The sequence below is a fragment of the Panthera pardus genome, unplaced genomic scaffold (assembly GCF_024362965.1).
Source record: "Panthera pardus isolate Hobbes unplaced genomic scaffold, ASM2436296v1 HiC_scaffold_27, whole genome shotgun sequence".
NCBI classification, from domain to species: Eukaryota; Metazoa; Chordata; class Mammalia; order Carnivora; family Felidae; genus Panthera; species Panthera pardus.
Window position 1 is genome coordinate 119,251,641 of NW_026526843.1, and position 12,464 is coordinate 119,264,104.

Consider the following 12,464-nt stretch of genomic DNA (forward strand, 5'->3'; position numbering starts at 1 on the left):
ACGCCTCCCTTGTGGTTCGACTGCTTCTTTCGTGATGAACACACATCAGACAAATTCATTAGCAGCTCATTTGTTTCTCCGGTTTATTCAACAAGAGTCAAATTCCAAAGCGTTAAATAAGAAAAAGGAAAGAAAGGAAAGAAAGAAATCCCGTGGGGAAGGCTCATAGTCAGTTGTTGGCGTCAAGATACAAGCCTGGGCCTGTAGACACGGGGGGGGGGGGGGGGGGGGGGGGAGTCACCTCCCAGAGGACACGGACCAATCCCGGTTGGTGATCGACCGTGACGCTCTCAGAAGCCGGGGCCCTGCACAATGTCGCCAGCAGCTTGCCTGTTGAGCCACAGCGACCCTTAAGTACCCAGTGGTAGTTTTTTTGCTTTTTGTTTTGTTTTGTTTTGTTTTTAAATGGGGGGGGGGGGGGGCCCTCACGGTGCCGAGTTTAAAAGACAGAACGGAAGGGTCCCTTGCCCCGGATTCCCATTAAATCACTCTGGGTACATGCAAGCCCCTGGTATTCTGTACAAGCAGGGCTTGGAAGGGTGCGGGGGCCTTATTCGCATCCTGAGAAACACGGTGGAGAAACCAGCCCTTGGAAGCATCGCACAGACACACACACACAAACAGCCACGGGCAGGGCTGAAGCTGCCGGCGGTGCAGGCCTTAGAAAGAACCACGCCCACAAAGCGCATGGGGGCTCGAGTGGGCAGAGACGCCCGTGGGAAAGGCACAAAACACCTCTCTCCCTGCTGTTGGGGACGCGACTGCCGCCCACGCGCCTTTGGAACGCATCGCACGAAACCTAGAGCCGGTCTGTCTTGCAAACAGGAGGCACTTGGGCTGAAAGAGCGCGCGCATCCTTCCAGCCCGCACGCAAGGTGCCAAGGTCAATTCGAGAGTAAACGTGAGTGCATCAGTGCCCCAGATGCGTAAAGTCCTTGTATGACGGCGTCTGGCGACGGAAGGACATGGGAGCTTTGATTTTTTTCTTTCTTTTTTTCTTTTTCCCCATGCCTGGGGATTATCCCAAACTCTCTGGGTCGGGAGTACTCCGTCCTTGGGGGTGGCAAGAGAAAGGAGCCTCTCCCCCTTCCCCTCCTGGCTGGGGATCTCTGGGGCTTTACAGTTGCAATCAGCATCCAGCCAGCGGGTGGGGAAAGGGGCTTCCAGAAGTTTCCTAGTTGATTTGTGCCCTTCCGCTGGGGCGCATGGAGGCTCTCCCAGGAAACGCGCGGAGCGGCTGCTCCTGGATGCAGACAGCCGCGCGTTTGCGTCCTGCGCCTGCGTTGGTGACGGCACCGGCCGCGCACGCGCATGCGCGCAGGTGCGCACGGTGGGTATTTACAGCGGACCACGCATCAAGGGTCAGCTTCGTGGTGATGCCCCGCCCCCCCCCCCGCCCCCACCGCGGCATCTACACGAAGCCGCTGTCCCTGATGCCAAAGAAGCCGGCGTGCACGGCGTCGCCCAGGGGGAATATGTGCTCATGGTTCAGGCCCCACTCGCCCTCGTCCTCGTCCTCGGGCTCGGCCTCCGCGCCGCTGCGCGCGTTCTCGTACAGGAAGACCTGCTCGTCCACGTGCGCGGGGGCCAGGCGGTTCCTCTTGGCGCTGACCACGTTGGCGGACGAGCCGAAGAGCCGCTCCGGGAAGACGCGGGTAGCCGCCACGCACCAATATTTCTGCAGCACCTTGGGCAGCACGGGGAAGAGGGCTAGGCGGTCGGACCACCACTTGAGCGGGTCCTCGTTGAGACCCAGCACCTTCTGCGACTTGAAGTTGCTCAGCTCCTCGACCACCTGCGCGTGCCACTCTTCCTGGTCCTCCGCGCCCCCCGTCTGGCAGAAGATCTCGGCCAGCATGCTGTTGATGACGCTGGTGGGCGGCGGCGTGGACGCCAGCACCAGCTTCTTGACCGGGGGCTCCTCGGGCAGCGCGAACATCTTGTCCTCCGCCGGCCGGTAGCCGCCCTCCTTGACCTTGTCCAGAAGCCCCTTGGCCTCCTCCACCACCCTGTTCTCCACCTGCTGCCTCTCGAAGGCGGACAGGAAGGGCAGACGCTTGTAGCGGGGGTCCAGGAAGGTGGCCACGTTGAGGAACATGTCGATCTCCGGCGTCTCCTGGTAGGTCTTGGACAGCTCCTTGGCGATCACCTCCTTGGCCATGCTGACCTCCTTGCAGTCGGTCTCCTTGATGTTGAGGGTGGTGTTCAGCAGCATGTGCAGCAGGGGCTTCACCATGCTGATGGTGGGGTACTTGGAGGCGGACAGCATCTCGGCCACCTGCTTGAAGGGCTGCAGCAGGTCCACCAGGCCCTCGATGGTGGCCCACTCGGCCGCCTCCAGCATCAGGTGGTGGTTGTTGCTGTCCTCCACCAGCACGCCGGCGATAACGAACTGCTGCTCCCTCAGGCGCTGGAGCATGGCCAGCGTGCTGCCCCACCAGGACACGCGGTTGCTGACCAGCATGCAGGGAGCCACGTTCTGCTGCTTCTGCTTCTCGTAGAGCATGTACATGGCCACCGCGGACTGCTGGAAGTACTCCACCAGCTTGCAGCAGCGGCCGAGCAGCCCGGCCAGCTTGGGGAGCTGCAGGGCACGCTGGATGCCCGCGTTGAACGTGTGGCCCAGGCAGGGCATCTGCACCGAGATGTCCAGCAGGGAGCACGCCTTGGCGATGTCCTTGCCGCCGTCCGTGGTGGCCCCGAACACCTTGCTGCCGATGCCCCACTCGATGAAGGCCTCGTACAGGACCCGGGTGATGCACTCGGCCGCGTTGTCCTCGGGGACCTCGAACGTCTTCAGGCAGCGGGAGCCCACGGACAGGCAGCCGGGGGCCCCGCCGCCCAGGAAGTGGGCGGCCAGCGTCACGTACGCCCGGTTCTGGTTCTCACTCCTCCACATGTCGGTGGAGATGCCGCACCAGGAGGTGTCGCCCAGCTCCTTGAGGACGGCCTCGCGCACGGCGCCGTACTTCTCGGGGATGGCCTTGCTGCACACGAACTTCCTGCTGGGCAGCTCGTACCTGGGGTCGGCCGTCTTCAGCAGCACCTTGAAGGTGGGCTCGTCCACGATGGAGGCGGGGTACAGGCCCTCGCAGATGAGGCCGAGCACGGCGGCCGTGAGCTCCTGCTGCCGCTTGCTCTCGTGGCCGTGGCCGGCCTTGGCGGCCAGCGTGTCCTGCGGGGCCAGCTGGGAGGCCTCGGGCTTCAGCTTGGAGAAGGCGGTGGCGAAGGCCTCGCGCATCTGCTCCGTGTTGCTCTTGACGAACTCGCAGAACTCGTCGGGGTGGTTCTTCTCCAGGTGGTAGGACAGGTTGGAGGTGTTCCCGGAGTAGGCAATCTGAGCCATGCAGATGCGACAGTATATCTTTTTCCACTGCAGGATGCATCCCTCGGCGTTCGTGTCAAAGCCAAAGTACTTCCACACTTTGCTTTTGGCGCGCGGGTGGGCCACTAACTTGAGGTCCGTCTGGGACGGGTCCAGGCCCTTCGCCTCCATGGCTTCTGTGCCGCGGCCCGCCTGGGGGGCCTCCACTCATTCCTGCGCACCTGCTGGGAGCCAGGAAGACAAACACAGCGTGAGAAGGGACCCAGGCACGGGCGAAGAGGGAGCGAGCACGCGGTCTGCAGGCCGCGGGGCACGGGGACCCGACCGGGGCGTGCGTGGCTTTGGCAAAGCGGAGGGGGCTCGCTCGCGCGGCTGGGCTGAGTGCTGTCTTCCCGCAGCTCAGTCCCACGTGCGGGGACGCCTCCGCGCGTCTGAGAACATGCACGTCTGTGGGTTTCTCTGTCCTCATAGCTCCTTCCTCATGTTGGCTGTTTATGGTTTCCTGTGCTACCGCGTCCGCCAACCGGGCACCTGCCGGGAGGGGCCACTCTCGGGGACACTGCTCGCTGCGTGCGGAAGCCCACGTCCCCAAGGACCCCGGAGGACCCACCACCACCGCCTGCTCAAGCCTCGTTTTAGGAGCGAGGACGAGAGGCGCACGGCGTCCAGGAAGCAAACACAGGATTTCACTTTTGACAGGAGAGCCTTTACGTTGCCTAACAGGCATAGCAATTTTTTTTTTGTTTTTTTTGTCCTCCAAATTTGACAGTTTAAAGCGACGCCTTTGGGAACATGGCACACTCCCTTTTGAGCTTGGGCACGTCCGTGATCGGGAACGTCGTGGGGGCAGGAACGGACATCGTGATTCCGGGAGCTTCTCAAAATGCGCCCCTGTGCGCAGAAATATGCATTTGCTGTGCACGGGTCCAGCAACGCCAGGCTCTCGGGGGGGAGGTTTTCATGGCCTAGGAGACAGGCCCCAGGGCGCCCGCCGTCCCTGCAGCCCCAGAGTCTGGCCTCTTGGAGCCGCCAGTCAGGGCGCAGATGCCCAAAAGGGCAGCTGGGTTCTGTCGAAAGGTCTCTGTTAGGTCTGCAACGTTTTAACCCACCATAAAGTGCTCAGGGGCGTCACAAGGCAAACTACACCAATCAGGCATTTTCTGAGTATTGGAGACGTGGTCAGAACAAAATCTCAGGGTGCACAGGAAACCGACGACCAGACCTCCCACCGAAATGCAGGTACTCCCAGAACCTGGAAACGGAACCACATTTGAAATAGGACCGGCTGTGATTAGGTGAAGGATGTCAAGAAGAGGTCATGGGAGGGACACAGCCTCAAGTCCAGGGACGCCAGGAGCCCCCAGAAGTGGAAAAGGCAGGAAGGACCCTCCCCTGGAGCCTCTGGAGGGAGTGGGCTCAGACGGGCCTGGATCTCAGTGGTCCTGCCCCTCCTGGATCTCAGCGGCCCTGCCTGGATCTCAGCGGCCCTGCCCTGCCTGGATCTCAGTGGTCCTGCCCCCCCTGGATCTCAGTGGTCCTGCCCCTCCTGGATCTCAGCGGCCCTGCCCCTTCTGGATCTCAGTGGCCCTGCCCCTCCTGGGTCTCAGTGGTCCCGCCCCACCTGGATCTCAGAATCTGATCTCCAGAGCTGGGAAAGGATGGATTTCTGACATTGTAAGCCAGTGGCACTTAGGTAAGGCTGACCCAGGACAGTCCTAGGACAAAGGTGAAACTTTAAAAGATACTGAGTGTCAACACCATGCCGCGAAGGCCCCCGTGTCCTCACAGGCAGGCACGCCCCTCCACGCTGGCCTGCCTGAGGCTTTTCAGGAAGATGTCACAATACCCCGGACGGGGCATTATGGTCCCCGGGCGGCATAGAGGGCACCACAGCTGTGACCCGCTCCAGGTAAGGAGCCAAGATACGGGGCGCGGAGTCTCCAGGTCAGGTGGACAGTCAAGGATCCACGAACAGTGCGGCACCCTGGTTCCGGAAGGGGAACGTCGGACCCGAGGAACACCATGTGGGTGTCCCAGGTGTCCAGTCTCCCTGCCGCGTCATCTTCGTTAGAACACGTGTCTTTAATTTAGCGGAATGAGGTCAGGAGACCCCGACCGAGGGTTGCACACAATCCCGGCGGCATCCCAAGCAGGGCCTGAGGGCGGGCGAGTCTTCTAGTTGGTTTCTTCCCCTTGGTGCACACAGCTAGGTCAGAAACTCAGCCTCCCTCCCCCTCCCCGCCGCCCACGGCCCAGGACAGCAGGTGACGGCTTCCTGTGAGCCCCTGGAAGGCCACCGGGCAGGGCTGCCTTCCGCGGTCTATGAGATCCATGCGGACACGGCCACCTGTAAAGGTTTCTTCAAGGCCGCCTTTCACAGCTCATACTGGCGGGTGCTCCAAGGACCTCTGGGGGACCGTCCCCAAGAACCCCCCCCCCCCCCCCACCCCCGGGGGACCGCAAGCTCTTGCCTTTTTCAGAGAGCGGTCAGTATCCTTCCCAAACAGCACATCCCGAGGGGTGGGGGAGGGCAGTGGACACAGAGCCTGCCACCTTCCAGAAGTCCCGGCACTCAAGAGACCAGCGAATGGCCAACACCGAACACAGGGCCGCGACAGTCGCTAGCCTCCTTTGCCTCCTGGAGAAATGTCCTTATTTTTTTTCAACTGAAAAAACTGTGTCACTGCTAATAACACATCATTGACTTCTGTGATTTTATGTATGCATTTTTTAACGTTTATTTACTTTTGAGAGAGAGACAGAAAGACAGAGCATGGGTGGTGGAGGGACAGAGAGAGAGGGAGACACAGAATCCGGCCCAACGCAGGGCTCAAACCCACAGACCGTGAGATCATGCCCTGAGCTGAAATCAGACGCTCAACCAACTGAACCACACAGACGCCCCCCACACAGAATTTTTAAGAATTTTCTGCAATATCAGAACGGCGCCCTGAAACACATCAAGTCGATTTTCTCTCCTTTTCAAAACTCACTGATGCATCGAGACGTGTTAATTTGCAACAGACAAACCCTCCGTTGATGGTGCCAATGTGAGGAGGTGTCCCCAGACAACACGGCAATTTCTGGAAGGTTTGAGGCCAGTGCTTGGGCGTTGCGATGACATTGGGATAGTAAATGCGGTAAAATAATAATAATAATAATAATCGTGTATTTTTAAGATATGACGGATAGATACACCTCAGCGTGTGATGGGCCGTCTGGCCGGGGTTGACCACACAAAAAATCTGGAAATGAGACCATCTCATGGGAACTCGGTTTGTTGGTACGCCGTCTCTAAAAAGACATGACCAACATTCATTCCTGAGTCTGTAACGATCTTGTTTGTGGATCAATTTTAAGAAATTGAGAAATGTTAGCAGGCAGGACCGCTCACCTCTTAGCTCTTTTTATTTCTTACCCGCATACAGTCTGAATGACATCAGACATCATGCCTGCCACGTGAAACCCCTTTTATAAAACGTGCAAGAGACAAGCGCCTGGCTGGCTCCATTGCTTAAGCGTCCAACTTCGGCTCAGGGCATGATCTCACGGTGCGTGGGCTCGAGCCCCGCGGTGGGCTCTGTGCTGACAGCTCGGAGCCTGGAGCCTGCTTCCGATTCTATAATTCTCTCTCTCTCTCTCTCTCTCTGCCGTTCCCCTGCTCATGCTCTTTCTGTCTGTCCCCAAAAATAACAAATAAATAAATAAGCATTAAAAAATAAAACAAATAAACAAAAGGTACAAGAGCCACCTCCTGGTCTGAGTTCACACAAAAACACTCAGCTTTTTACTGTTTAGCTCGAGGCCCCCAGGACAAAGTTCACTGGCTCTCCTTCAAAGGTGCGGTCTGGGGAGGAGAAGATCACAAAAGGTTTAAAAGGCACAGCAAGGCGTGGGCAACCGGCAACCAGCAGACCTCAGAGGAGACCCCCTCTTCCCACAGTATCTAAAATTGTCTCTAACGCACAGACAGGCGGGGGGGTTCGCGTGGGGCCACCAGGAAAAAGTTCATCTTTATATGTAACGATCCAGTTCTGGGGCACAGATAAGGACTCCTCTGGCAGACATGTGACTTCAGGACTGGCTTGTATTTTCACCGTTTTTTGGTTTTTTTTTTTGGTTTGTTTGTTTTTTTTTTTTTTTGATCAACAAGTGGAAAGACCAGACCAAGCCGTCAGCTCCAACACACAGAAACAAGTTCTTGAAACATGCAAGTTCAAATCCCGTTGCCAGATTGAACCTCTTTTCTGGGAACCCCGTGGACGGGCTCCTACACAGGCGACAGAGCCTTAGATAGGGGCCCGTCTAAAAGCGAAATCACATGGAAACACAGAAGCCACCACATCCTACAACTTGGGGCGGCTTGCCCGTAGCTCGTCACTGTGCCCAAGCTGATTCAAAAGACACCAGTTGACTTCCCAGTACTGGCTGGCTCGTCACCCCCCACCTCCGCTGCCTTGGCTTCTACTGCCTATAAATGTGTTAGAAAATACCAAACATCAGTGTATCAGACGACACAAAACTCAGGTAAAAATCAAAGATTCACTTCCCTGAGTGTAGGTTGGGGAGGGTGGGGCTCCCCAAAAACAATCTCTTCTTCCTACTCACAGCTGAGGCTCTCAGGGCTGACCCAGAGCCCCCCTCCCCCCCCCCCCACTCCCCTCCCCTCCGTTAGCGGCTAGAGGGCGGAACTGAAAAGTACAGTTGGATCTTGAACAACGTGGGGGTGAGTGGGGGCCAAGTGCCCCCAGCCTGGAAAGCCGGCTCGGAACTTGCGGCTTCGCACACAGTTCGTGAGTGTGGACCCGGAGCCTCACGGGTCCCAGGCACGGCGCGCTGGCCCCTACTTTGTGTATCAAGTAGAAGACGCTGTGTTCTTCCAATGAAGGAAGTTACAGAAAAGGAAAGGTGATTAAGAAAATGGGAAGGGAGAGAAAACGCACTCGGAGTGGTGTGGTGTCATTGTGCAAAACAAAAACAAACACAAACACAAACACAAAAACCCAGAAAACTCGCATGTGGGTGAAACTGCACGCTTGAGGCCGGAGTCGTTCAAGGCTCAGCTGTATTTTGGCGACAACACACGCTCTGCTCTCCGTGTGGCGCGTCTCGGGGTGTGGGGCGGGGGGTGAGGGGGGTCCTGCGGGGTCCTCCAGGGACTGGCACAGCTCCCTGGGACCCCCTCCGCAGGCGGCAGCAGAGCCGGGGGTACGGACTGCAAGGTAGCGCACTAGCCCAGCTCCCGGCGAGCGCCGTGTTTGGGAAAGGACTCCTCTGTGGCCTAAAAATAACCCGCGGCCCGTGCGCACCCGCCGGAGGGGGGGCCCCGGGTCCCCGTGAGGCCGCGCGCGCACCGGGGCCTCCCGGCGGCGGGGTCCGCGGCCACGCGGCCGGTCCCCACCGCTGCCCGGCGCGCCGGCGGGTCCCGACCCGGAGCTCCGGGCGCAGCGGGGCGCTGTTCCGGGCGCGGGCACCGAGCGGGCCCCGGCCAGGCCTTCCGGGAAGAGGCCGCCGCCGCCGCCGCCGCCGCGCCCGGGGCTGGGGGAGGGGAAGGGGGCACCTCCGGGGCGGCCCCGCGCGCCCCGTCCCCGCGGGGACCCCCGGCGGCGCGCACGGCAGCCCCAGGGCCGGGGAGCGGGGGAGGGGGGGGCTTCCGGGAGACCCCGGCCCCGGCCCGGCGGCAGCGAGGAGCCCCGGGGCCCTCTCGCCCCCCGCCCCGCCCCGGCCCGCCGCGCCGCGCGCCTCCCCCCTGCAGCCGGCCCGCCCGCGCCTCCCACCCCCGCCAACCCCCCCCCCCCCCGGCCCCGCCGAGCGACGAGCGCGCCGCCCCCTCCCCCCCAGCCCCGCTGACCTGGCTCCGCGAAGCCCCCGAGGCAGCGCCGCAGCAGCTGCGCCAACACCACCGCCGCGCCCGCCGCGTAGACCCGCAGGGCCGCCCGCGCCGCAGACAAAGGCGACATGGCTGCCCGGCCGCCGCTTCCGCGCCGCCCGCCGCCGCCGCCCGCCCCCGGGACCCGGCGCGACACCGGCCGGCGGAAACGCGCCCGCGCGGCCCGCCCTCCGCGCCCGCCCCGGCCCGGGAGCCGGGACCCCCGCCCCGACCTCCCCCCCCCCCCACGACCTCCCCCGCCCGGGGCCCCCGCCCCGACCCCCCTCCCTGACCCCGACGCGACCCCCGAACCCCGCCAGGGACCCCGCCCCAACCCCCCCGACCCCCTCCCGGGGCCCGCAGCCGACCCCGGGCCCCCGCCGTGACCCCGACCCGAACCCCGCCCGGGACCCCGCCCTGACCCCGACCCGACACCCGACCCCCGCCCTGACCCCGACGCGAACCCCGAACCCCGCCAGGGACCCCGCCCCAACCCCCCGCCAGGCACCCCCGCCGTGACCCGGACCTGACCCCCGCCCCCCGCCTGCGGTCCCCGCCCTGACCCCGCCCCGACCCCGGGCCCCCTCCCTGACCCCGACCCAACCCCCGATTCCGGACCCCCGCCCCGGGCCCCTGCCCCCCATCCCCCGCCCGGGGCCCCCGCCCTCACCCCGATGCGACCCACGAGCCCCAAACCCCGCCCGGGGCCCCCGCCAGAGGCCCAGACCCCGGGTAACCGCCCTGACCCCGGACCCCCGCCCGCGGACCCTGCCCGACCCTGGACCCCCATCCCAACACCCCCCACCCCCACCCCGCCCCGGGGACCCTGCCATGACCCCGGAACCCCGCCTGGGGACCTGCCCACACCCCGGACCCCCGCCTGGGAACCCCTCCCTGACCCAAACCCAACCCTGGACCCCGGCCCGAGAGCCCTGCCTGACCATGGACCCCTGCCCGGAACCAGATCCGGACCCTGGACCCCTGCCCGGACTCTAGCCCCCCTTCCGAGACTCCTCCCTCACCGGCCCACACCCTGGATCCCCGCCTGGTGCCTCCCCGACTCCGCCTCCAGACCCCCTCCCCAAACACCCTGCCTGACCCTGCCCGGACCCTGGACCCCTTCCCTGGAAACTCCACCGCTACCCGACCCCTCCCTTGATCCTGCGACCCCGACCAGATCCCGGACCCCAGCCGGGGACCCCTTCCTGGCCTTGCCCGACTGTGCCCAGGGGCCCTGTGTCTGTCACTTGGTAGGGACCCAGCCCGGATGCTAGACCAGAGATCCCCATCCGGACCCCCAACCCCTACCCAGTGACTGCCTCGCAGGCCCAAGACCCCTGACCTGAACTCCACCCAGATGCCAGAACCCCAGGAGGGGACTGCACCCATGGACCTCTCCCCTCTCCCGGTCCATGGGTCCCCACACACCATACCCTGGCCCAGGAACCCCCGGTGGAGCCTTGCACAGGGCCCCCGCCTGAACCCCAGATCTGGGACTAGGACCCCTGCCCGGGACTTCCTTCCAGATCCCTCCTGGACCCGGGTCACCCACCTAGGGACCCTGCCCAGAGGTAGGATTCGAGACCCCACCCAGACAGCACCACCCACCCTACCCCAGCCCGGGGCCCCTGCCCAGACCAGAGACCTCTCCCGGAACCTGGAAGTCCTGCCCAGGGACCCCTTCCAGACCCCGGGACCCTGCCCCCACCCAACCCTCCTCCACAGTGCAAAACCCTACATGCCCAGACCTCACACTCCCCCATCCAGACCCCCACTCAAATCAGGGACCCTCACCCAGACCCCTACCAGACCACAAAAGTCCTATGAGGACCCCCGCAGGCCCCCACCCAGACTCCCGCAGGGACCCCCAGCAGACCCCACTGGAATCACACATCCCCACACATCGTGGCTGGGGACTCCCTAGGCTGCTTCTGGTCACAGTCCTGCCTGGACCCACCTGAGCACCCCCCCCCCCCCCAGACTCATGTTGGGATCACTGGAGTTTCACTGAGACTCCCCCACAGACCCCTACCCAGAACCCCCCCACCACGATGGACACCTAAACCCGGCTACCCCACAAGGACCTCAATACCTGCCAGAACCCAAGACCCCCACTCATATTGCCCTCAATGCCAACAGCCACCTGAATTCAGATTAGAATCTCATACACACACACACACACACACACACTAGGAGAGACCACCGGATCCCACACCTGTCCATAACCCTCCAGATCCCAGACCCCCACCAGGACCCGGGATCTCCCAGGACTCCCTCCCCTAGGAGGTGAACCCCCCCCCCCCAGGCCTGACTGCAGGGGGCACCCTTTCACTCCGGCCACCTGGACTGGCTTTCCATGCGATTCTAAGATGCCAGGGACACACAGCTCCTTCCCGCAACCCCCAGCCGGGTTCGGAAGGTTTCTTCTGGCCTTTGCAACCTTCTGTGCTGCAGATCAGGAAACTGAGGCCCAGAAGCCTTCCCAGGATGCCCTGCGGGACCAGAGTATATGAGCCTGCCCTGCTCGGCCAGGTGCACCCAGCATAGACCATCGGGGAGAGTCACCGTACCTGTCACCTGTGTCCTGTTCCCCACAGCAGCCCCTGCCGTGTGGGGTGGGCAGTTTGTGGCTCACAGCGTGAAAACGACGAGGGTGTGGAACCCGGGGTTCACCAGTGAGCAGCGGGATTTCTCAGCGTTTGTGCAAAAGCAGCCAGGACAGGCATGTGGTCCCCTCCTCTCCTCTTGTCCAGTCTCCCCTAAGTGCCGTATCGTGAGGTTTCTGCAGCCGTGAGCTGGGGAAGGGGATCCTGATAGCTGAGACCTTGCCCCAGATGCCTCCTGCAGTGCTTTTAGGGGACCACCCCCCCCCCAAGTCACCTTCCTGATCTGGAAGACACAGAAGCTTCTTCAGTCTGGTTTTTATCACACTTGCAATAAATCACCCCAAATGCAACTGCTCGAAACGAGACACTGGTTCCACTCAAGGTCTCCTGGGGTCCAAACTGGGGCGTCCACCCACTGGGTCCCTGCGGGCATCCCCCGGACAAGGATGAGCACGAGCTCTCGGGGGCCGTCGGCAGGGGGCAACCCTGGGCTCCTGGAGGCCCCTCTCTGGTCCCGGCAGGTGTCCCCCAGACCCCTCTTCTTGCAATGCGTGCCCCTTGCCCTCTGCCGTATCTCTGTGCCTCCAGCTGGACAAGGTTGTCTGCTTTTGAGGGCTCGCGGGATTAGAACGGTCTGAGCAGGTTAATCTAGGATTACCTGCCT

General features: G+C 62.3%; 2 protein-coding genes across 9 annotated transcripts in view; both read right to left on the reverse strand.

Moving 5' to 3' along the window:
• The window catches only part of DHRSX (dehydrogenase/reductase X-linked), a 216,274-nt gene extending 206,899 nt beyond the window's left edge, over positions 1–9,375 (reverse strand). For 3 of the 7 annotated variants that reach the window (XR_008418333.1, XR_008418332.1, XM_053891867.1), the window contains exon 1: positions 9,177–9,375. Coding sequence is in view for 5 of the 7 variants with exons in the window: in XM_053891867.1 (XP_053747842.1) it covers positions 9,177–9,285 (109 nt within the window). In the remaining 2 variants the exon portion in view is untranslated. The remainder of the gene's footprint in view (positions 1–9,176) is intronic. The other 4 variants (XM_053891865.1, XM_053891868.1, XM_053891866.1 and 1 more) reach the window with 2 other exon arrangements.
• ZBED1 (zinc finger BED-type containing 1) lies at positions 59–12,310 on the reverse strand. Of its 2 annotated transcripts, none has more exons than XM_019431176.2 (2): positions 11,765–12,310; positions 59–3,549 (listed from the first exon to the last, which is right to left on the reverse strand). In XM_019431176.2, exon 2 carries the CDS (start codon positions 3,494–3,496, stop codon positions 1,412–1,414), a length of 2,085 nt encoding a protein of 694 aa, XP_019286721.2. In that variant the 5' UTR covers positions 3,497–3,549; positions 11,765–12,310; the 3' UTR covers positions 59–1,411. The 2 variants fall into 2 exon arrangements, with proteins under 2 accessions (XP_019286721.2, XP_053747837.1); XM_053891862.1 differs by lacking the exon at positions 11,765–12,310 and adding an exon at positions 9,177–9,292.
• Between the last annotated feature and the right edge of the window lie 154 nt (positions 12,311–12,464).

Excerpts from the sequence above, each read along its gene's own strand:
- ZBED1 (XM_019431176.2), bottom strand. The coding sequence starts at position 3,496 with ATGGAGGCGAAGGGCCTGGACCCGTCCCAGACGGACCTCAAGTTAGTG.